Source organism: Scyliorhinus torazame, chromosome 7 (assembly GCF_047496885.1).
Source record: "Scyliorhinus torazame isolate Kashiwa2021f chromosome 7, sScyTor2.1, whole genome shotgun sequence".
Taxonomy (NCBI): Eukaryota; Metazoa; Chordata; class Chondrichthyes; order Carcharhiniformes; family Scyliorhinidae; genus Scyliorhinus; species Scyliorhinus torazame.
The window spans coordinates 233,829,778-233,855,214 of NC_092713.1; the positions used below are offsets into that span (position 1 = coordinate 233,829,778).

The 25,437-nt window shown below is 50.2% G+C and overlaps 1 protein-coding gene across 1 annotated transcript in view; it reads right to left on the minus strand.

Moving 5' to 3' along the window:
- arhgef37 (Rho guanine nucleotide exchange factor (GEF) 37) overlaps positions 1-23,767 on the minus strand; it is a 158,993-nt gene extending 135,226 nt beyond the window's left edge. Inside the window, 2 exon segments of the mRNA XM_072512145.1 lie at positions 23,602-23,734; positions 23,736-23,767. Coding sequence (XP_072368246.1) covers positions 23,602-23,734; positions 23,736-23,761 — 159 coding nt within the window. The 5' untranslated portion in view covers positions 23,762-23,767.
- Between the last annotated feature and the right edge of the window lie 1,670 nt (positions 23,768-25,437).

The following is a 25,437-nucleotide window of genomic DNA, read 5'->3' on the forward strand; positions in this document are numbered from 1 at the left end:
ATAATAGCGAGAACAAAAGCTGTGGACTTCAGGAAGATATCAATGGACTGATCTGGTGGACAGAAAAGTGGCAAATGGAATTCAATCCAAAGAAGTATGAGCTATTGCATTTGGGAAGGGCAACCAAGACAAAATAATGTGCAATAAATGGTAGGATTCTAAGAAGTGTAGTGGAATAGAGATACCTTGGATTTCGCATCATCAAATTCCTGATGGTGGACAGATATGGTGGTTAAGGCATACAGGATACTTTCCTTAATTTGCTAAGCCAAGTTGGTGCTCCTACCAATTGCATCAATGATATCAAGGGCGCAAATCTCCAACTGCATTGGGCTCTCGCTTGAGCGCAATGCGGCCGGGGAATGCCGGGAATGCCCTCCAGCGAGCCTCCCGACAACCTCCGCACTTCACGAGATTCTCCGATGCTGCGCGAGGCGCGGAGTCTGAAAGCCACCCCAAATAGGCGTGGTCAAATGACGCTCGCGAACGTAGTTCGTAAACCTACTTACAACCTACCTGCGTGGTACCAACCGGCCTCCCGTGATTCATGCCTCCCAGGGAGGCTGCAGCCGGGGCAGAGCAGTGCTCGTCCACACAAACGTGGGCCAGGCAGAACGGCACCTGCGGGTCTCCTGGGCAACTGGAGACCTTACGGTGGTCAGGATAAGCGCAGGGTGGCTCCCTGGCCCTCCCCCTGGAACGTGGGCTCCTTGGCACTGCCCAGCTGGCAGTGTGACTAAATGTCATTGAAAAGCGGTGGGGAACGCGCTGACAGAACCGGCGGGAAACTTCCTGAAAAACCCACCTCAAATGAACTCAGAAATATTTTGGGTGAATCAGACCCCAAGCTACTGTTCAATGACCTCAATACTAAGCTCGATGGCAAAAGGCAAGGACTGAACAGTACAATCAGGCCCCATAGGTAAGCAAGCATACTCAACAGAAATGATGAGTGTGTGCTGGCCTTCTGTAACAGTAATGGGTTCAGTTTCGGATATAACTTCTTCAAACATAAGTACATCTTCAAAAAGACATGATGGTAACACTCTGAATGAGATTGACCACATATGCATTAGCAGCAGGTGGAGGGCATCCCTACAAATGTCAGGATTTGGCGAGGTGCTGACGTAGGATCTGACCATCACTTTTTGTTCAACAAGATCCACCTGAAGCTGCAGAAGACAACAACCCATGAAGTCAAGAAGGTCATTCGCAAGAAGGCACTGTACATCAGTAAGGTGCGGTGCGGCATAGTGTACCCAGCTAAGTTGAGGGTGACCTACAAATCCAAGGGATTTTATTTCGGGATGGCGGAAGCAGCGGAGGAGTTTGCGAAGGCAGAAGGACTGTATTTTTTCACTGCGTGCTGGTGTATGTGCTAAATGAGCCAACGTTGTATATATTTCGACAAGGGAAGAGATGGGACTTTCACTTGCAATGATGGTTCTTTGGGGCTTGGGTGTGTATGTGGGGTTTGTGTGCTAAAGGGGATTTCTTGGTTTTCCTGGAACCGGGCAAGGGGGAAAAGAGACCCGGGCGAGGGGCTCCACGCTGGCCGGTTTAAGCCGGCCAGTGAATGGGAGTGAGGTGGGGGAGGGGCTGTGACCGTCGGAGCCTGGCAGAACAGGTTCCGATGAGTCTAGCCGGGGTGGAAAGTTGGGGGGAAGGAACAGAGGTTGGAGGGAGGAGTTTTGGAAGAGGAAGTGGAGGGGAGGAGTCAGGGAAGAGGGGAGGGGGGGGGGGGGTTTAACAATTCATGGGTGTCATTTACGGTACTCTTTTGGGGTCTGGATGGCATTGAATGTTAGGGGGAGGGGGGGTGGACTCTATAGGTCAATGGTGACCATAGGCGATTCCCGATTCCTTTTTCTGTTTTTTCCTTTGTTTTTCCCACCGTGGGAGGGTTTGTTTTATTCGATGCTTATATTGTCAGGTGGGCCGTTGTTTGGGGTGGTGGGAGGATGGGATCGTTGATGTTGATAAGGGGATTGACTTTGTATTTGTTACCGTTTACTGCTTGTTGGTGGGGTGTAAATCCTGAAGAAAATGTGAAAATGGAGAATAAAAATATTGTTTTTAAAAAAAGGCCATTCGCAATGGAGAAACTGAAAGACAAGGAGATATCGGACAGTTTTTGGCTGGCCCTCTACAACAGATTCAAAGTTTTACTGTGGTCGGGCAACATTGAGGAACAGCAGGATATCTTCAAAGGGAGATTGAAGCGGGTGCAGAAGTCACCATTGGGCATCGGAAAGGAACCAATAGAAAATGATGGATCACTGACCAAACGTGGAAATTGATTGATGAAAGAAAGCTGGCGAAGAGCAAGGAAGAAAATATTGAGCAAGGCAAGAAGATGACATGCAGAACAGTAGACTGGATAAAGCAGTGAAAAAGAGCTGGAGCAGAGACAAATGAGGATGGATAGAGTTAAAATGTAGGGAGGCACAATTAGCAGAAAATCAGAAAGGCTCCAAGATTCTGTACAGGATCATACGTGAACTGATTAATGCAAGAAGCAACATCACTGCACTAATCAAGGGCAAGAACGGTAGGATGCGATTGATGGACGAGGAGCAGGAGGTGAGGTGGGTGGAACACTTTCAGGAGATCCTCAACCAGTCCAACCCAGCTCCACGGTCAGCAGTTGAATGTTACCCTGGGAGAAATCAACAAATTAGAGGTCCAAAGTTCCATCAAGAGCGTGAAAAACAACATGGAACCTTGGATTGATGAGATACCAGCAGAGCTATGAAAACATGGTACTAACACCGTCACAAGGGGATCACAGACCTCTTTAACAAGATCTGAGCTGTGGAGGACAACCCGGACAACTGGGGCAAGGAGCAATCATCAAGCTGACAATGAAAGAGAATCCCAAGTGACTGCAACAATTGGACTGGGCTCCTCAACAAATAAAGAAAGTACCTTTGTGAAGGTTTCCTTGGTGGCAGGTTTCCTTGGTGGCAGATCATGCTGCGAGCAGAACTTTACACTCAGGAAGATCATGCAGTAGAGTATCAGAGTATCTAGAGTATTAAAAGCTATTTGTTATCAACTTCATTCATTTCAAGAGGGTTTTCATCCATCGGCAGTCACTCCGGTACATCACAAGACATTGTTATCATCTTCAAAGCCTTACATTGCGACTCCAGCTGCTGCATCAAGGCCAGCATAGGCACCACAGACTCCTTCAGCATCATCACAAGAGTTTAGCAGGGCTGCATACTCTCCTCATTCCTTTCCCCCATGGCTATTGATTTCATCATGAGGAAGGGAATGGTGGGATACAGAATATGGCATCCCGTGGCAACGCCATCAGTTGAAAGACCTGGATTTCACAGACAACATCGCCTTGCTAACCGAAGAAGCGCATGCATTCAAAGACGTGCCCACCAATTGAGAGTAGCGGCTCCAAGGTTGGTCTATAGGTCAGTTGTGAGAAGACAAAGATAATGATAATAATGTAATAATCTTTTATTGTCACAAGTATGAAGTTACTGTGAAAAGCCCCTAGTCGCCACATTCCCGCACCGGTTCGGGTAAGCCGGTACGGGAATTGAACCCGCGCTGCTGGCCTTGTAATGCAATACAAACCAGCTGTTTAGCCCACTGAGCTAAACCAGCCATTGGAGAGCAACAGTACATCAACAACATCAACCATTTCCCCGAACAAGGAAGCAACATCTCCAGCGAGGGTGATGTAAAGATCAACATCCACACAGGAACTGGCAGGCAGCATTGGTCTTCCAGCGGCTCCACACGGTCTGGGCGTCCAACACCATCAGCACAGTCTTGAAGCTGTGACTCTACATGCCCATAGTAGTACCAACTGTCATCTATGTCAGCACGACACGGAAGAGAACATATTTCACCTTCCAGGCATAGAATTTACAGTGCAGAAAGAGGCCATTCAGCCCATCGAGTCTGTACCGGCTCTTGGAAAGAGCACCCTACCCAAGGTCAACACCTCCACCCTATCCCCATAACCCAGTAACCCCACCCAACACTAAGGGCAATTTTGGACACTAAGGGCAATTTATCATGGCCAATCCACTTAACCTGCACATCTTTGGACTGTGGGAGGAAACCGGAGCACCCGGAGGAAACCCACGCACACACGGGGGGGATGTGCAGACTCCGCACAGACAGTGACCCAAGCCGGAATTGAACCTGGGACCCTGGAGCTGTGAAGCAATTGTGCTATCCACAATGCTACCGTGCAGCCCAGGGAGTAGAATGGCACCACCAGATGGAAGAAGAAGACCAAGTTGGCCAAAGAAAGCTTGGTGAAGTACATTTAAGGAGGAATCCTGAGAGTGAGATATCACCTTATCTGGAGCAAAAGAGTCTGTGATGGACCGGGACTGGTGATGAACTCTTGCTGCACATCGTACTACATGGGACTAAAGTAACTAAGTCTAAGTAAATCATGGAGTTCATGAGCAGGGAGTTTATGTTAGAACTGTACAGAACTCTAATTGGAATGCAGCTGGAATACTGCCGATAGTTCTGGTCAGCGCATAACAGCAAGAATCTGATGACACTGGGGAGGATACAGAGGGAACTTGCAAAGATGCTGCAAGGAATGGAGAATTTTAGCTCTGAAGAAAGATAAGCTGGAGCACAGGAAACTAAGGGAGATTTAATTGAGGTGTATGGAATTATAAAGGGCCTAGATAGAATGGACAGAAAGGACCTATTTCGGTTCGCAGACAGATCATTAACTGGGGGCATTGTAGCCATCTGGGATGGCCACTTCCAGAATACAAAATGGATGTTTGCAAAGATTGTAGACAATGCTAAGAAAACAAGCAGACACAGAGCCTGTACGTGAATTGGGACCACAGCTCCCAGACGAGACTGAAACTGTAGGTCTATTAGCATATTGATGGCCCATCTCCGGGAACAAAGGAAAGACACGCAAGTAACCGATCTAGCTCCAGACCTTGCGGCGCCAGTTCCCCAAACCGAAAGCACAAACAAAGCCAGGCCAACGACCACCTAGGACACGCCCAGCCATCAGGGCACCCACCCCTTTATTGGTCAAGATCAATACGAGTGATCAAGATACGGCCAGTTGATTGGGGCCAAGTTCAAGGCCCGCCCAAAAGTGCGCAAAGCCCCTTTCAGGTATAAGAAGAAGGCCCCGAGAGAGAATCGCTCTCTTGGACTTGGCTCTCAAAGCGGAGATACCCATCCACCAGCTGCACCAGAAGCAAGTAAGTCCAAGGTCAACGCTTGCTACCAGACGGACGACCTCAGCTGTTCCCCTTTACCACTTCGACCCCAGCAGCCTCAGAACCGAACAACGGCCAGTGTTCCTCTGACTGTGTGGGCACCCGAAGCTAAGTATAGGCTTTAGCATTAGAGATAGTTTAGTCTGTAGTATTTTGTGCATGAGTAGATATTGCTGTGTATGTAAATAAATAGTATTGACTTTGAACTAACTAACTGGTGTATTGGCTCTTTGATCAGTATTCGGGTTTGAACCTTGTGGCGGTATCGAAAGATACCTGGCGACTCTAAAGCAAAGGTAATTAGGATTAAGGAATGCGGCCATATTGACCGCCATATTTTGAACCAGAGAAACAGAGCAACAGCATGAAGGTAAAATAATTGGCACAAGGGATCTGAGGGTGGTTGAGGAGGAACATTTTTCATCCAGAAGGTGTGGCTGGCGTATGGAACTCACTGCTTGAAAAGCTGATAGATATAGTAACCCTCATCACATAAAAAACACACACTTGACTATGATCTCCAGGTGCTGTAACTTATAGGGCTACAGACCAAAACTGGAAGGTGGATGAGGCTAGATAACTCTTTTCCAGCTAACACTGAATGATGAGCCAAATAAACCAAAGGGTAGGTAATATTGACTAGCCACATTAACAAGGTGGCTACCAGGGCAAGACAAAGGCTAGGAATCCTATGGCGAGGAACTCACCTCCTGAACCCCCCCCACAAAGTCTGTCCACTATCTACAAGGCACAAGTCGGGAGTGTAATGGAACACTCTCCATTTGCCTGGATGAACACTCTCCATTTGCCTCCAACAACACTCAAGAAGCTCAACTCCATCCAGGACAAAGCAGGACTTGATTGCTACCCGTTCCATACACATTCAATTGCTTCACCACCGACGAACAGTGGAATCCCTGTACCATCAACAAGATGCACTGCAGTGACTCACCAAGGTTCCTTAGGCAGCATCTTCCAAACGGACAACCACTACCATCTAGAGAGACAAGAGCAGCAGATACGTGGGAATCTCACCACCTGGAGGTTCCCCTCCAAATCACACACCACACCGACTTGGAAATATATTACTGTTACTTCACTGTCGCTGGGTCAAAATCCTGGAACTCCCTTCCTAATGGCACTACGGCTGTACCTACACCTCAGGGACTACAGAGGTTAAGAAGCCAGCTCATCACCACTTTCTGAAGAGCAACTAGGGATGGGCAATAAATCCTGGCCTAGCCAGCGACGCCCACATTCCATAAAGTGACACATCGAGTATAATGTGGTAAGTTGTGAAGTTGTTCATTTTGACAGGAAGAATAAAAAAGCAGAGTATTATTAAAACAGCAAATGACTGCAGAATTCTGACATGCAGAGGAATCTAGGTGTTCTGGTACATGTGTAACAAAAAGTTAGCATGCAGGTGCAGAAGTAATTAAGAAGGCTAATGAGATGCTATCCTTTATTAGGAGAGCAATTTAACATAAAAGTGGGGATGTTGTGCTTCAGTTGTACAGGACATTGATGAGACCAGCATCTCAAATAATGTGTGCAGCTTTGGTCTCCTTATTTAAGGAAGGAGGTACATGGGATGGAGGTGGATCATGAGGAGATTTACAAAATTGATACCTGGAATGAATGGGTTGTCTTGAGAAAGGCTGGACAGTCTGGGCTTATTTCCACTGGAGTTTCAAAGAGTGAGGGGTGACTGGATTGAAGTATATAAGATCCCAAACAGTCTTGACAAGGTGGAAAGGATTTTTCCTCTTCTGCATGAGTCCAGAACGGTTCTGAAATTAGGGGTTGCCGTTTTAGGAGAAAGATGAGGAGAATTTTTTTCTCTCAGTGGGTGTGCGACTTTGGAACTTTCTGCCTCAGAAAGTGGTACAGGAGGCCATTGAATACTTTCAAGGTGGAGATACATAGATTATTGTTCGGCAAGAGATTCAAAGGTTATAGAGGGTAGATGGGAATGTAGAATTCAAAACACAAACGCATCAGCCATGATCTAATTAAATGGTGGAACAGGTTCGAGGAGGCAAATGGCCTACTTCTGCACCTAATTCATATGTTTGTAAATGGCTTCCTTCTGTGGCTCAAGTTCTTCTATGGGCAGGATATTTTGAATGGCGTTGTTTTCCACTTAGAGGGCTAGGGGAAGAGCGTCCCCACTCATACGGCCTGCCCCACAGCATTTTAATGTTAACTGGTGAAGGACAAAACTTCTATCCCCATCTGGAGGTATAGTTCTGCCTTAGAGAGCTGCTGGCCAATTTGATTGACTGGCAGCTGTCAGCCAATCTGATTGACTGGCAGTTCTGTAGTCCAAGCAGCGCCAGGTTCGAACAGTGACTACTGCTGGGACTGCAGCCAATCACCGAAGAAGAGGAGCTAATGGAAGGAGCTATTGGGTGTTGGTTGGCAGGCCCCACCCAGGGGAGGGATGGACTGAGTTTGAAAGGCCGAGGATCCAAGGTTCAAGGGGGGGACATGACTATGAAGGGTGCTTCTAAAGAATGCAGGGGACCCTCAAAGGAGGGAACATACCCCTTGCCCGACACCAACTCACGTAGCAATTGCTGCTGGGCTGCCTGCTTGGCATGGCCTTCCCCCTGCTGTGGATAAATTAGTAGGCAGATGGGATGAAGCACTTGAATGGCCATTTCTTGACCACTTAAGGGTCACAATAGGCCCATGGGTAGGCTGCACCTCCACCGCTCCTCCATAATATGGGAGTTAGATTGGGGTGGGCATGTAGACGGTTGGCAGGCCACGCTCTGCATTTTATGAGCCACCGCTCCCTTCAAATCCACCACTGGGGCAGGATAAAAACCTATGGTTGAATTTTGTGGATGGCGAGGGCATGACTCTATCCCGTCACCCAGCACCTTCCTGTCTGAGATTGAGACTAGTGACATTTTCTATTTCCCGCCTTCAATTATCCCGCCTGCCTGAAAACTGAAGTTGGACAGGAAAAGATTGATGCAGCAAGGGTGGGCTTTACGCCCAAGGCACTTCCCGCCCCACTGTAAAATTGCATCGAGATCGGAGCGGGCAGGATTCTTGAGGAAATCCACTCGATGCAATTTTACACTCCCCTACCTGTCAAACGGGAGTAATGATTGCCATCCCTCCCACTGGGAGAGGTTGTAAAATTTTGTACCATGAGCACGAATCTCCGGAACAATCTGCAAGTGCTCTAGCACGCGGGACTTGTCGCGTGTTTCCCGGCAAGGCCGGCAACACTGTTCAACATTAATTGGCCCACTTAACGAGGCCTGACGGGCTTCCCGCCTCGAATGCTGGCTCGCCAGCTGATTCGCCCTGACAGAGCTTGCATTCCCCTCTAACAAGGGCGAGCAGCGCTACAGCTGCACTTGCTCAGCCAACTCCAGCCAGCTCGCAACAATGGCGCCGAGGAGATCAGCTCCAAGATTCGGGGATGCTGGCCTGAGAAGGCTCCTGGACGGATGGCCTGTTCCTCCGAGAGTCCCGGAGGGTGAGCCACAAGGCAGCCAGTGCTGCCTGGGATGAGGTGGCGGCAGCTGTGAGCTCGGGAATGTGACCAGGAGGACTGGCCTCCAGTGTCGGAAGAAGGTCAACGACCTACACCAGGCAGCCAGAGTGAGTACAAAGAACAAAGAAAAGTACAGTACAGGGACAGGCCCTTCGGCCCTCCAAGCCCCTGCCGTCCATGCTGCCCGACTAAACTACAATCTTCTGCACTTCCTGGGTCCGTATCCCTCTATTCCCATCCTATTCATGTATTTGTCAAGATGCCCCTTAAATGTCACTATCGTCGCGCCTTCCACCACCTCCTCCGGTAGTGGGTTCCAGGCACCCACTACCCTCTGTGTAAAAAACTTGTCTCGTACATCTACTCTAAACCTTGCCCCTCGCACCTTAAACCTATGCCCCCTAGTAATTGAAGTTCCTGAAGTTAAAATAAAGTCAGGTTTACATTGATGCAGCTACCAGCTGTGGGAAGTTGACTTGCCAATTTTTATACTCAATGCCCCGGCCAATGAAGGCAAGCATGCCGCATGCCTTCTTGACTATCTTCTCCACCTGTGTTGCCCCTTTCAGTGACCTGGGGACCTGTACACCTAGATCTCTCTGACTTTCAATACTCTTGAGGGTTCTACCATTCACTGTATATTCCCTACCTGTATTAAACCTTCCAAAATGCATTATCACACATTTGTCCGGATTAAACTCCATCTGCCATCTCTCTGTCCAAGTCCCCAAACAATCTAAATCCTGCTGTATCTTCTGACAGTCCTCATCGCTATCTGCAATTCCACCAACCTTTGTGTCGTCTGCAAACTTACTAATCAGACCAGTTACATTTTCTTCCAAATCATTTATATATACTACAAACAGCAAAGGTCCCAGGTCTGATCCCTGCGGAACACCACTAGTCAAAGCCCTCCAATTAGAAAAGCATCCTTCCATTGCTACTCTCGGCCTTCTATGACCTAGCCAGTTCTGTATCCACCTTGCCAGCTCACCCCTGATCCCGTGTAACTTCACCTTTTGTACTAGTCTACCATGAGGGACCTTGTCAAAGGCCTTACTGAAGTCCATATAGACAACATCCACTGCCCTACCTGCATCAATCATCTTTGTGACCGCTTCGAAAAACTCTATCAAGTTAGTGAGATACGACTTCCCCTTCACAAAACCATGCTGCCTCTCACTAATACGTCCATTTGCTTCCAAATGGGAGTAGATCCTGTCTCAAAGAATTCTCTCCAGTAATTTCCCTACCACTGACGTAAGGCTTACCGGATTATCCCTGGATTATCCTTGCTACCCTTCTTAAACAGAGGAACAACATTGGCTATTCTCCAGTCCTCCGGGACATCACCTGAAGACAGTGAGGATCTAAAGATTTCTGTCAAGGCCTCAGCAATTTCCTCTCTAGCCTCCTTCAGTATTCTGGGGTAGATCCCATCAGGCCCTGGGGACTTATCTACCTTAATATTTTTCAAGACGCCCAACACCTCGTCTTTTTGGATCCCAATGTGACCCAGGCTATCTACACACCCTTCTCCAGACTCAACATCTACCAATTCCTTCTCTTTGGTGAATACTGATGCAAAGTATTCATTTAGTACCTCGCCCATTTCCTCTGGCTCCACACATAGATTCCCTTGCCTATCCTTCAGTGGGCCAACCCTTTCCCTGGTTACCCTCTTGCTTTTTATGTACGTGTAAAAGCCTTGGGATTATCCTTAACCCTATTTGCCAATGACTTTTCGTGACCCCTTCTAGCCCTCCTGACTCCTTGCTTAAGTTCCTTCCTACTTTCCTTATATTCCACACAGGCTTTGTCTGTGCCCAGCCTTTTAGCCCTGACAAATGCCTCCTTTTCCTTTTTGATGAGGCCTACAATATCTCTCATTATCCAAGGTTCCCGAAAATCGCCGTATTTATCCTTCTTCCTCACAGGAACATGCCGGTCCTGAATTCCTTTCAACTGATATTTGAAAGCCTCCCACATGTCAGATGTTGATTTACCCTCAAACATCCACCCCCAGTCTAGGTTCTTCAGTTCCCGCCTAATATTGTTATAATTAGCCTTCCCCCAATTTAGCACATTCACCCTCGGACCACTCTTATCCTTGTCCACCAGCACTTTAAATCTTACTGAATTGTGGTCACTGTTCCCGAAATGCTCCCCGACTGAAACTTCTACCACCTGGCCGGGCTCATTCCCCAATACCAGGTCCAGTACAGCCCTTTCCCTAGTTGGACTGTCTACATATTGTTTTAAGAAGCCCTCCTGGCTGCTCCTTACAAACTCTGCCCCGTCTAAGCCCCTGGCTCTAAGTGAGTCCCAGTCAATATTGGGGAAGTTGAAGTCTCCCATCACAACAACCCTGTTGTTTTTACTCTTTTCCAAAATCTGTCTACCTATCTGCTTCTCTATCTCCCGCTGGCTTTTGGGAGGCCTGTAGTAAACCCCCAACATTGTGACTGCACCCTTCTTATTCCTGATCTCTACCATTATAGCCTCATTGCCCTCTGAGGTGTCCTCCCGTAGTACAGCTGTGATATTCTCCCTAACCAGCAGCGCAACTCCGCCATCCCTTTTACATCCCCCCTCTATCCCACCTGAAACCTCTAAATCCTGGAACGTTTAGCTGCCAATCCTGCCCTTCCCTCAACCAGGTCTCTGTAATGGCAACAACATCATAGTTCCAAGTACTAATCCAAGCTCTAAGTTCATCTGCCTGACCCGTAATACTTCTTGCATTAAAACATATGCACTTCAGGCCACCAGACCCGCTGTGTTCAGCAACCTCACCCTGTCTGCTCTGCCTCAGAGCCATACTGGCCCTATTCCCTAGTTCTCCCTCAATGCTCTCACCTTCTGACCTATTGCTCCCGTGCCCACCCCCCTGCCATACTAGTTTAAACCCTCCCGTGTGACACGAGCAAACCTCGCGGCCAGAATATTTAAGCCTCTCCTGTTTAGATGCAACCCGATCTTATATAGGTCAGACCTGCCCCGGAAGAGCTCCCAGTGGTCCAGATAACGGAAACCCTCCCTCCTACACCAGCTGTTTAGCCACGTGTTTAGCTGCTCTATCTTCCTATTTCTAGCTTACTGGCACGTGACACAGGGAGTAATCCTGAGTTTACAACCCTAGAGGTCCTGTCTTTTAACTTTCTGCCTAGCTCCCATAACTCCTGCTGCAGGACCTCATGTCCCTTCCTGCCTATGTCGTTAGTACCAATATGTACAACGACCTCTGCCTGTTTGCCCTCCCCCTTCAGGATGCCCTCTACCCGTTCGGAGTCATCCTGGACCCTGGCACCAGGGAGGCAACATACCATCCTGGAGTCTATTTCACGTCCACAGAAGCGCCTATCTGTGCCCCTGACTATCGAGTCCCCTAAGACTATTGCTCTTCTGCACTTTGACCCTCCCTTCTGAACATCAGAGCCAGCCGTGGTGCCACTGCTCTGGCTGCTGCTGTTTTCCCCTGATAGGCTATCCCCCCCAACAGTATCCAAAGGGGTATGCCTGTTCGAGAGGGGGATAACCACAGGGGATTCCTGCACTGACTGCCTGCCCTTCCTGGTGGTCACCCATTTCTCTGCCTGCACCTTGGGTGTGACCACATTTATATAACTGCTATCTATGACGCTGTCCGCCACCTGCATGCTCCTAAGTGCATCCAACTGCCGCTCCAACCGAACCATGCGGTCTGTGAGGAGCTCCAGTTGGGTGCACTTTCTGCAGATGAAGCCATCCGGGACGCTGGAAGCCTCCCGGACCTGCCACATCTCACAGTCAGAGCACTGCACCCCTCTAATTGACATTGCGTCAATTAATTAGTAAATTAAATTTAAACGTTAAAACAAAAAAGTTACTGTTAACTATCTGTTTCCTAGCACTAGATTTCTACTATAAATGTGAAAGCTAAATACAGTACTCTCCGATCTCTGGCTTAGATACCCCTCTAAATTATAATTAAGTAATTATGTTTAATTAGTTTACCAATGCTTAATTTTTTTAATTTAGTGTAGATTCCCAACCAGCCAATCAGGTCACAGCTTTTCTGTGCTGTCACTTCAGTTCCCCCCCCCCCCCCCACACACACACACACACAATTTGAAAAGGTAATAAAAGTAAAAATGAGTAAAAATCACTTACTTACCGTCTGAGGGTCTCAGATGCTCTCAGGTTCTCTCCCTGCTGATTAAAAGTTACAGGCCAGAAGAAAGAGAGAAAGCAAAACAGTAGGGAAAAAGCACCTTCTCCCACTCTGCACCGAATTACCTCACTGCACCAAATTACCAAGTTCCAAATTCCCACTCTGGATGTGTCTCTTTGACCTGCGCAACATCCAACCCCCCAACTCCCCAAGGGAGCATACCCCGAGGCAACCCCAAACCCTTCTTCAATCCCCCTCTCCCTTCCGCACTCCCTCATCCACCCACCCCTCCAACTCTCCCCTCACCTAAACCCTCCCTTCACACCCTCCCCCACAACTGTGAACCACGCGTGTGGCTAACGACGCCCTCTCTGTGTTCCCTCACAAAAAGCTCTCCCATAATCGGCGGGAGAGGGCCCAGACTGGCAGTGGGGGGCCGGACATGAGAGTCCGGTGTGGCCGAGGAAAGGGCGGTCAGCCACGCGGAGGCTGGCGGACGCCGCAGAGGTGAGAGACTACCAGGCTCCACCCGGAGGACCTGTCAAACATAAGTAGTGATTGCCTGACTGACTGACCCATCCCTCCCACTGACCACATGTCCATTGTCCCGCAGGTCCAGCAGCCAACGGCACCAGCCCCTCTCCTGACTCCAAGGGCTGTCATCTCCACCCTCCACCAGTGCAGATACACACATCTCGGTGGGACATGCTAGTGGACAGGCTTCTGGGGCACAATCTGGTGAACACCACACTGCTGCTGATGGACATCTGGTGGTGGCAGGAACCCCCAGGTGAGACAGCAGTAGGAGGGCTGCTGGATCCCTGGGCCCAGCTGGGTTCCAGCCTGGTGCTGCGCCCCTGGCACAGAGTTTCCCAGAACTGATGGAGACGTTAGGGAGCATACGGAACGTTCAGAGGGAGATGGCAGCGTCATTCCAGCAGATCCATTGCCAATTGGAAGTGTCCACAGGCTACGGGCGCAGGAGATGGCGCCGGCAATGACTGGCACCAAGGCCAACACTGCCAGGGTGGCGACCGCAGTGGAGAGCCTGGTGCACAATGTCAGCACCATGAGTGAAGGTGTCCAAGGTGTCGCTTAGTCTGTGACGGTCATGGTTGAGGGTCTTCGCAGAATGTCTGCCACACTGTGGGATGTTACCCAGTACCAGGCCGACCTTGATGGGGTTCTGCGGGACATGTCCCCCCCGCCCTCAGATGGGAATAGCCGAGGTGCTGCGGAGCCTGTCCCAGTCGCAGGTGGGCATGGCTGAGGCGCTGCAGAGCATGGCCCGGTCACTGGGAGATGTGTCCCAATCGCTGAGGGGCATCGTCGAAGGCGTCAACACAATGGTGTGGACCATGGGGAACTGCCAGGGTTGGCAGAGCCAGATGATGCAGGGGAAGCCGGAGCCTGAACCAGCTGCCTTCCCGTCCCAAGGTGAACCCCAGGGCCCTATGGTCACCGATCAGGAAGAGGGGGTGCTGAGTGCCAAACCGGGTCCGACCCATGGGGCGGCAACAATGGCCACCAGCTCTCCCGAGTTCCACCCCTCTGATGAGGTTGTGTCTCGGGGTCAGCACACGGGACAGGGTGGCTCGTCTGTGCAAGTGCCGCTGACAAGTGAGCCGGGGCACTCCGGCCCCAGAGGACGCCCGCCAGGGGCATCGAAGGCCACAGGATGAGGTAAGCAGCTGGCTGCCCCCACCTCGGATATGCATCCTGGGGAAACACCAACACATAGTGGTAGATGTAGAAGTTCCAAGCACATTGAGGATCACTGAGGGCACTGGAGTAGGGGGAGGGGTTAGGTAGGTGGCGGGGAAGGGGTGGAGTTGGGGGCTGGGAGATCGGCACTATCGGGAATGGGGTATTGTACAGCACAGTAAACAACATTTTGCCCATTATGATGCCTGTCACTTTCATCTGCAACGCGGCTGACCCCCGGACCCTTTACCTGCCTCTCCAGGCAACTCGTGGCACACCAATCCACACTCCAGCCGTAGTCTTGTCCCGGGACCTGTGCCCCATCCCCTGGGTGTTTGGATTTTGGCTGCTGCGTGTATGGTGTTGACACCCAGAGGCCGGAAGATCAGGTTTGATCAGACATCAAGGTTTGACTGGACTGCTAGGCTATGACTCCCACATGCTACATGGCCCACCTACCCATGGGAATCCACTTAGCATGTGTCAGTGCTCACTTGACCACGATTCTCAATTCCCTATTAGCGATTGACTTCAGCCGTGCAGCCAGAGGCCTCATCAGTCGGTGTGGGTTATGGGTGATCGGTGGGGCTGATGGGCAGGAGCAGGAGTTGCCCTCGGCATGGGCCTGGGATCCAAGGATTGGCATGGCGGTGCTGCGAGCGTTTGCCCTCCACCCCCCAGTTGTCCCCCCAGCACCTTTCCCCCACCGTCCCATGGCATCCCACCCCAGCCCAGGGTCCCCCACCCCTCGCCGGGCACTGGGGTGGCAAAAGCAGCAGCCCCGCTTTCTTTGCCTGTGCACAAAGATTGCTACTCCCCTCCTCGGCTCACCACAGAAGTCCTTCCGTCAGGCTCATGTTTTTAAAAAGGAGTACTAATCGGTGCCAGCTCTTGCTGGGGAGGCCAGTGAATGATGGGAGGCCATTGGATGACGAGTGGCTCTCGGTAATTGCATGGAAATGGGCCTTAAGTGGTGATAAATGGTTTCTCGCCACACTACGGCGGGATTCCGAATTCGCCTACGGGAGTGGGCCAGTTGCAGCGCAAATTGTTTGACGCCAGACAAGGTTCCCGGTTTTAGCCTCTCCCGTATATTCACCGGCCTCGTTTCGCCCTATGTTTCAATGGTGCTTATCCTCTCAACAGGAAAGTTGGATTGTTTTATAAATGGTGGCTGGGACTTCCGGTTGCGGCTATGCCTAGGCAGGTTGCACGTTCGGCAGCTCCTGCCGGGAACGGACTTTTGGGCTCTTCAGAGGGGCTCCAACGGCAATTGTTCGACAGCTTCCAGTGTGGGAAGGTGACAGCAAGGTCTCCCCGACAATATATGGATTGGACCAGGAGTGGAGCTGTTAAAAAATTGGTCCTGGTGCAGCGAAAAGTGCGAGGGAGGAAAAGCAAGATGGCGGCAGGTGGAGACCAAGCAGCGTGTGCGCAGTGGTCGCAGGAGTTTCTATAAACACTGCTTTGAGGAGCTGAGGACAGAAATGCTGGCGCCAATGAAGGCGGCGATTGAGAAGCTTGTGGAGACTCAGAAGGCCCAAGGGGCAGCGATCCAGGAGGTGCGGCAAAAAGCTTCGGAGAACGAGGACGAGATCTTGGGCCTGGCGGTGAAGGTGGAGGCGCACGAGGCGCTGCACAAGAGGAGGGCAGAAAAATTTGAGGACCTGGAGAATAGGTCGAGGTGGAAGAATCTTCGGATTCTGGGTCTCCCTGAAGGAGTGGAGGGGCCCGATGCCGTGGCATACATGAGCACGATGCTCAATTCGCTGATGGGCGCGGGAGCTTTCCCGAGGCCCCTGGAGCTGGATGGGGCTCATTGGGTCCTGGCAAGGAGACCCAAAGCCAACGAGCCGCCAAGGGCTGTAGTGGTGAGGTTCCACCGCTTTATGGACAGAGAGTGTGTCCTGAGGTGGGCCAAAAAAGAGCGGAGCAGCAGGTGGGAGAACACGGAGATCCGAATTTATCAGGACTGGAGTGCCGAGGTGGCTAAGAAGAGGACTGGTTTCAACAGGGCTCAGGCGGTGCTTCATCGGAAGGGGGTGAAGTTCGGGATGCTGCAGCCAGCGCGATTGTGGGTCACGTTTCAAGATCGGCACCACTATTTTGAAACTCCTGATGAGGCATGGAACTTTATACAGACTTAAAAGTTGGACTCAGGGGAGTAGCCCCCTGATCCGGCTGATAACTTCGAATGTGAGGGGCCTGAACGGGCCGGTCAAGAGGGCCCGGGTGTTCGCGCACTTAAAGAGACTGATGGCAGATGTGGTTATGCTCCAGGAGACACATCTGAAGGTGGCAGATCAGGTTAGGCTGAGAAAGGGATGGGTAGGGCAGGTCTTTCATTCAGGGCTGGATGCGAAGAACAGAGGGGTTGCAATACTGGTGGGGAAGCGGGTGTCGTTCGAGGCACTGAATATTGTAGTGGATAATGGAGGTCGATATGTGATGGTGAGTGGTAGGTTGCAGGGGGTGCGGGTGGTACTGGTGAACGTATATGCCCCGAATTGGGATGATGCCGGATTTATGAAACGCATGCTGGGTCGGATTCCGGATCTGGAGGTAGGAAGCTTAATAATGGGGGGGGGACTTCAACACGGTGCAGGACCCAGCACTGGACCGTTCTAGGTCCAGGACGGGTAAGAGGCCGGCTGCGGCCAAGGTGCTCAGGGGGTTTATGGACCAGATGGGGGGAGTGGATCCATGGAGGTTTGCCAGGCCGCTGGCCAGGGAATTTTCCTTCTTTTCCCATGTCCATAAAGCCTACTCCCGGATAGATTTTTTCATTTTGAGTAGGGCGCTAATCCCGAAAGTGGAGGGAACGGAATATTCGGCCATAGCCATCTCGGACCACGCCCAGCATTGGGTGGAGCTGGAGTTGGGGGAGGAGAGGGACCAGCGCCCCCTGTGGCGCCTCGATGTGGGACTGTTGGCGGATGAGGGGGTGTACGGGCGGGTGCGGGGTGTATTGAAAGATATTTGGAGGCCAACGACAACGGGGAGGTGCAGGTGGGGGTAGTCTGGGAGGCGTTGAAGGCGGTAGTCAGGGGAGAGCTAATCTTCATTCGGGCCCACAGGGAGGAGAGAGAGGGGAGGGAGAGGGAGAGGTTGGTGGGGGAAATTTTAAGGGTAGATAGGAGGTATGCAGAGGCCCCCGAGGAGGGGCTACTTAGGGAGCGACGGAACGTCCAGACGGAATTCGACCTGTTGATCACGGGGAAAGCAGAGGCACAGTGGAGGAAAGCGCAGTGGGCGACGTATGAGTATGGGGGGAAGGCGAGTCGGATGCTGGCACATCAGCTTCGTAAGAGGGAGGCAGCGAGGGAGATTGGTGGAGTTAAGGATAGAGGGGGGAATACGGTGCGGTGTGCGGTGAGAATAAACAAGGTATTTTGGGACTTCTATGGGGATCTGTACAAGTCTGAGCCCCCAGCGGGGGAGGAGGGGATGCGACGATTCCTAGATCAGCTGAGGTTCCCGAGGGTGGAGGAGGAGGAGTTGGCATGTTTGGGGGCGCCGATTGGGCTGGAGGAACTGTTTAAAGGATTGGGGAGCATGCAGGCGGGGAAGGCCCCGGGGCCAGATGGGTTCCCGGTTGAATTCTACAGGAAATACGTGGACCTGCTGGGCCCGTTGCTAGTGAAGACTTTTAATATGGCGAGGGAGGGGGAGACCTTGCCCCCGACAATGTCCAGGGCGCTGATTTCTTTGATCTTGAAGCGGGACAAAGATCCATTGCAATGGGTCGTATAGACCGATCTCGCTCCTCAATGTTGACGCTAAGTTGCTGGCGAAGGTGCTGGCTACGAGAATTGAGGACTGTGTCCCAGGGGTGATTCATGAGGACCAGGTGGGATTTGTGAAGGGTAGGCAGCTAAACACAAATGTGCGGAGGCTCCTCAATGTGATTATGATGCCCTCGGTGGAGGGGGAAGCGGAGGTAGTAGCAGCTATGGACGCGGAGAAGGCCTTTGATCGGGTGGAGTGGGAGTATCTTTGGGAAGTGTTGCGGAGGTTTGGGTTCGGGGAGGGGTTCATCAGTTGGGTCAGGCTGCAATATAGAGCCCCAGTGACGAGTGTGGCTACGAACCGGCGGAGGTCGGAGTACTTTCGGCTGTACCGGGCGACGAGGCAGGGCTGCCCTTTATCCCCCTTGTTGTTTGCACTGGCAATTGAGCCGCTGGCCATGGCACTGAGGGAGTCCAGGAAATGGAGGGGACTGGTCCGGGGGGGAGAGGAACACTAGGTGTCGTTGTATGCTGATGACGTGTTGTTGTATGTGGCGGATCCAGTGGAGGGGATGGCGGTGGTCATGCGGATCCTTAGGGAGGTTGGGGACTTTTCGGGGTATAAACTCAACATAGGGAAGAGTGAGCTCTTTGTGGTGCATTCAGGGGACCAGGGAAGGTGGATAGACGAGCTACCGCTGAAGAGGGCGGAAAGGAGCTTTCGGTACCTAGGGATCCAAGTAGCTAGGAGTTGGGGGGCCCTGCACAAGCTTAATTTGACGCGGTTGGTGGAGCAGATGGAGGAGGATTTTAAAAGATGGGATATGCTGCCACTCTCACTAGCGGGTAGGGTGCAGTCAGTCAAAATGACAGTCCTCCCGAGGTTTCTCTTTGTGTTCCAGTGCCTTCCCATTATGATCCCCAAGGCCTTTTTCAAACGGGTAAGCAGGGGCATCATGGGATTTGTGTGGGCGAATAAGACCCCGAGGGTGGAGAGAGTGTTTCTGGAGCGTAGCAGGGACAGCGGGGGGCTGGCGCTGCCGAATTTGTGTGGCTATTATTGGGCAGCCAATGTGGCGATGATCCGTAAGTGGGTAATGGAGGGAGAGGGGGTGGCGTGGAAGAGGCTAGAGATGGCGTCCTGTGTGGGCACGAGCCTGAGGGCGCTGGTGACGGCACCGCTACCGCTCTCACCGACAAGGTACACCACGAGTCCGGTGGTGGCGGCGACGCTGAAGATCTGGGGGCAGTGGAGGCGACACAGGGGTGACGTGGGAGCCTCGGTTTGGTCCCCGATTCGGGAGAATCATCGGTTCGTCCCGGGAAGGATGGATGGGGGGTTTCGGAGCTGGCATCGGGCAGGGATTAGAAGAATAGGGGACCAGTTCATCGACGGGACGTTTGCGAGCCTAGGGGCGCTGGCGGAGAAGTTTGGGCTACCGGTAAACGCTTTCAGGTACATGCAAGTGAGAGCGTTTGTGAGGCGGCAGGTGAGGGAATTCCCGCTGCTTCCGGCACGTGGGATTCAGGACAGGGTGATATCGGGTGTATGGGTTGGAGAAGGCAAGGTTTCGGCGATTTACCAGGAGCTGAAGGAAGAGGAAGAGGCCTCGGTGGAGGGGTTAAAGGGCAAGTGGGAGGAGGAGCTTGGGGAGGAGATAGATGAGGGTCTGTGGGCTGATGCCTTGAGTAGGGTTAATTCTTCCTCCTCTTGCGCCAGGCTCAGCCTAATACAGTTCAAATTTACTCAGAGCGCATATGACAGCGGCGAAGTTGAGTAGGTTCTTTGGGGTGGAGGACAGATGTGGGAGGTCCTCGGGCAGCCCGGCAAATCACGTCCATATGTTCTGGTCGTGCCCGGCGCTGGATGGGTTTTGCGAGGACTATGTCCAAGGTGGTGAAAGCCGAGCTGGGGATTGGCATTATTTGGGGTATCGGAGGAGCCGGGAGTGCAGGAGGCGAAAGAGGCCGGTATTCTGGCCTTTGCGTCCCTGGTAGCTCCGCGGAGGATTTTGCTACTATGGAAAGATGCGAAGCCCCCTAGTGTGAAAGCTTGGATCAATGACATGGCAGGGTTCATCAAGCTGGAGAGGATAAAGTTTGCCTTGCGAGGGTCTGTGCAGGGGTTCCTCAGGCGGTGGCAACCGTTCCTAGACTATCTCGCGGAGCGTCAGGAAGAGGTCAGCAGCAGCAGCCCAAGAGCGGGGGGGGGTTTCTTTTGAGGTGGCGTTTGGGTGAAGGTGTTTTTTTTTCCCCTATTTGTGTTTTTAAATGTTATATGGGGCGTTATTGTATATGGGGGAAATCCAATATATAATTTCTGATTGTTGTGTTCTTGTTTCTTTCCTTTTGTTGGAGGGGGGGGGGGGGGTTTGTTGAAAATTTGTTGAAAAATTTGAATAAATATATATATTTTTTAAATGGCGGCTGCTCCATTTACCGCGAGGAGTGGTTGAAAATTAATGGAACTCTCAAATTTGGGGGTGTAAAACAAGCGATAACAGATTAACAGGCAGTTTCACTGTCCTTGAAATTCAATTCACTCTTTACAGGAACACAAGGGGCAGCACAGTAGCATAGTGGTTAGTGTAATTGCTTCACAGCTCCAGGGTCCCAGGTTCGATTCCCGGCTTGGGTCACTGTCTGTGTGGAGTCTGCACATCCTCCCCGTGTGTGCGTGGGTTTCGTCCGGGTGCTCCGGTTTCCTCCCACAGTCCAAAGGTGTGCAGGTTAGGTGGATTGGCCATGCTAAATTGCCCTTAGTGTCCAAAATTACCCTTAGTGTTGGTTGAGTGGGGTTACTGGGTTATGGGGATAGGGTGGTGTGGGCTTGGGTAGGGTGCTCTTTCCAAGAGCCGGTGCAGACTCGATGGGCCGAATGGCCTCCTTCTGCACTGTAAATTCTATGATTCTATGATATAGGAACAACATAGGCCATTCAGCCCCTCGAGCCTGTCCTGCCAAATTATTGAGATCATGACTGATTTGTGGCCGAAGTGCATTTACTTGCCTTTGGCCCAAATCCTGTAATATCTTTCCTTTACAAAAACTTATCACCCTCAGATTTAAAATTGAAACTGTTCCAGTTTCAACTGCTGTTTGTGGGAGAAGATTCCAAATTTTTACTACCTTTTGAGTGAAGAAGTACTTTCGAACATCTCTCCTGAATGGCCTGGCCCTAATTTTTAGACTATGTCCCCTAGTTTTAGAATCTCCAACCAGTGGATATAGTTTGGGCATGATGCTCCCAAAAGGGAACAAAGTCCCATAGTGAGAACATTTAGTCGCATGTTTCCCGGCATTCGCAGTGCCGAGAAACACATGGCTATTCAACGCGACTCTCATTGTATAAGGTGCTTGAACGAGGAACGCGTGGCCAAGGCCGCACATTGCCTTGTTTTGTACGCTCGCCAGAACTCCCCAGTGTAGCGAGAGATCAGATGCCATTTTTAATTGGTGTCCTGATCGCTGAGGCCACTGAAGCAATCCCCGACCTTCCCCCAAGCCCGAACGCACTACAAAGAACAAAGAAAGTACAGCACAGGAACAGGCCCTTCGACCCTCCAAGCCTGCGCTGACCATGCCGTCTGTCTAAACTAAAATATTCTACACTTCCGGGGTCAGTATCCCTCTATTCCCATCCTATTCATGTATTTGTCAAGATGCCCCTTAAACGTGACTGTCGTCCCTGCTTCCACCACCTCCTCCAGCAGCGAGTTCCAGGCACCCTCTGTGTAAAAAAAACTTGCCTCGTACATCTCCTCTAAACGTTGCCCCTCACACCGTAAACCTATGCTCCCTAGTAATTGATCCCTCTACCCTGGGAAAAAGTCTCTGACTATCCATTCTGTCTGTGCCCCTCATAATTTTGTAGACCTCTATCAGGTCACCCCTCAACCTCCTTCGTTCCAGTGAGAACAAACCAAGTTTATTCAACCTCTCCTCATAGCTAATGCCCTCCATACCAGGCAACATCCTGGTAAATCTCTTCTGCACCCTCTCTAAAGCCTCCACATCCTTCTGGTCGTGTGGTGACCAGAATTGAACACCATACTCCAAGTGTGGCCTAACTAAGATTCCATACAGCTGCAACATGACTTGCCAATCTTTATACTCAATGCCCCAGCCAATGAAGGCAAGCATGCCGTATGCCTTCTTGACTACCTTCTCCAACTGTGTTGCCCCTTTCATTGATCTGTGGACCTCTACACCGAGATCTCTCTGACTGTCAATACTCTTAAGGGTTCTACCATTCACTGTATATTCCCTACCTGTAATAGACCTTCCAAAATGCATTACCTCACATTTGTCCGGATTAAACTCCATCTGCCATCTCTCTGCCCAAGTCTACAAACTATCTAAATCCTGCTGTATCCTCTGACAGTCCTCATCACTATCCGCAATTCCCATAACTATGGGAGGGTATCTGCATCCCAACACTCATGCAGGGCACCCCCAGCACATGGAGAAAATGCCAGCTTGGCACCCTGGCAGTGCCCATGCCAGCTGGGAGCACCACTTGGGCACATTGCACACCCAGGTGGCACTGCCAAAATGCCAGGCTGCCACTGACAGGATGCCCAGGTGGCACCAGCAGTGCCAGGGTATGCAGCTAGGGGCCTCCGATCCCCTGCAAAATCCCCACGTGCCATTCCATCTGGTCCTCGTTTATAGGGACCAGTGTTTAACACCGTCTGCCAGAGGTCTCTAAGGCAAAGGGGATGAACTCCAAAGCCTCAGGTACCTCAGGAATCTGCACATTAGAGTGAGGCTAGCTGTCTTGCTCTAATATGCAGATTTGCCAAAAAGTGATCCTGCCCACAATGGGTGGGATTTACATTGCAACATCTCGTGAGATCGCGTTAGATCTCGTGAGGCATTGTGAGCCTGGTAGATCCCGGGAGTGGGGATTCCAACTTTTATTGGCCATGCTGCGGTGCGTCGAGCTGTTTTTCCGCTGCAGCGTGGCCATTGGATTGCGTCCGTTATCTTTATCCACCCTGTCTTTTCCTGTTAATATCTTGAAGATCCTGCATATAACTTCTTCATCTTATCCTTTTTGCTAAATTCATCATTGCTTGTTATATTTATCTTTATCTACCCTGCTTGTTCATTCTTATCACACAGTTTGACCTCCCATTACCTGCCAAACTACTTGATCCTGACAGAAATGACCTCAGAAAATTCTGCCTCTTGATCTTAAATTTAAGCACAATTTTTTTTCTCGAATCATAAGTACTTGCTGTAAGGTATTACCTGTTTGAATTGTAAATGGTTCTGTATATCTGTTGCACACTGCTGTAGTAAGGTGAGGTAGCGCTTTTCTGTTGCAACCAGTTCTTCTATTGCTTTCATTTGTTTTTCCTCCATTTTACTGGCTGATGTGAATAAGTTCCACATAAGATGAATCATCCATGGTAACTATGCCTGCAGGAGATACAATTAGAATTACTGCAGTTATGTTGATTAGGTGCCTCTCTGCGACCCTTTGGCTAATCTATCCATAAAGAATTGAAAATATGGCCTTGTGGTTGAATTTAAATGCAGTTCTTGTGTCACCTGATCTTGTTCTGTGAATCACAATTTCCTGTAAAGCTGAAATCTAATTTTAGAAATCTAATCCAGGCCCTTACTCTGCTTCTTATGATATGAATCCTGAAGTGATCCATATCGAACAGAATGTAACACCACAGTTACATTTGCCTGGCGAATACATAACAACATAAACAGTCTGTGTTTCTTTGCTACAAGCAATCATGGAATGTTCCAGTCTAATATTGCTTCATGAGCCACCCTACTAATCAGTGATTCAAAGGAGTCAGTATTTTAAACACTCATAATTTCTTAGCTACATACGTACCTTTTCAGTACATTTCAGTTTTCTTATTATGGATTGTTCTTTTATTTCAAAATAAATGCTTAACACAGTGCAATTCGCAGTGCTGCTGGATCGCTGGCAAGAACGACTAGCTAGCAGGGAGAATTTGCTGCCAAAGCAATATCTGCAGTTGTGCTTTCATTGGCCAATTTAACTCCATGGTTCAGAATCAAAAGAATCCAAAAACAAACTTCAGATTTGCTTTGAAGCAAGAATAAAATACCACATTTAATTTTTATGATCCCGCAATTCTGTACAGTTCTGTCTGAACAAGTGTGTGCTAATGATTGTTCTGACACACTATGTACTTTTGCACCATAGCTCGCAGTGTGTTATTTGATTGCCAAATAAACATGTCTACTGTAATTTTGAAGCAGGGTGGGAATCTCAGCGTAATAACAACAAAGGGGGGAACTAACTTCCTTCCTGCGTTCATATAAGTCAAAATGTTAGCGCATACTAATGTTATTTCTGCCATTCCCTAGCATTGCTGTATGTATGATAAGTAATAGAGGTTGGAATGAAGATGAAAATAGAATAGTTGCATTGTTTGTTTGTTGCATAATTGCGAAAAGAAAATGCGCCTGGAATGTAATTATGCAGCATCTCAAAATACATGGCTTCTTCACAGGAAAGCTATTGTATTCAATTGTGCAATTGTGTGTCAGGAAAAATACAGGGCGTGATTTAAATGAAAAATGTTGACGTGTCATTTTGGGCACGATTGGCGGGGTACGTCTCGTGATTTACCAGGATGCTGCCTGGATTGGAGGGTAGGTCTTATGAGGAAAGGTTGAGGGAGTTAGGGCTTTTCTCTTTGGAGCGGAGGAGGATGAGAGGCGACTTAATAGAGGTTTATAAGATGATGAGGGGGATAGATAGAGTGGACGTTCAGAGACTATTTCCTCAGGTGGATGAAGCTGTTACAAGGGGCCATAACTATAAGGTTCAGGGTGGGAGATATAGGAGGGATGTCCGAGGTAGGTTCTTTACTCAGAGAGTAGTTAGGGTGTGGAATGGACTTCCTGCTGTGATAGTGGAGTCGGACACTTTAGGAACTTTCAAGCGGTTACTGGATAGGCACATGGAGCATACCAGAATGACAGGGAGTGGGATAGCTTGATCTTGGTTTCGGACAAGGCTCGGCACAACATCGAGGGCCGAAGGGCCTGTTCAGTGCTGTACTGTTCTATGTTCTATGGCCACATTGGCGA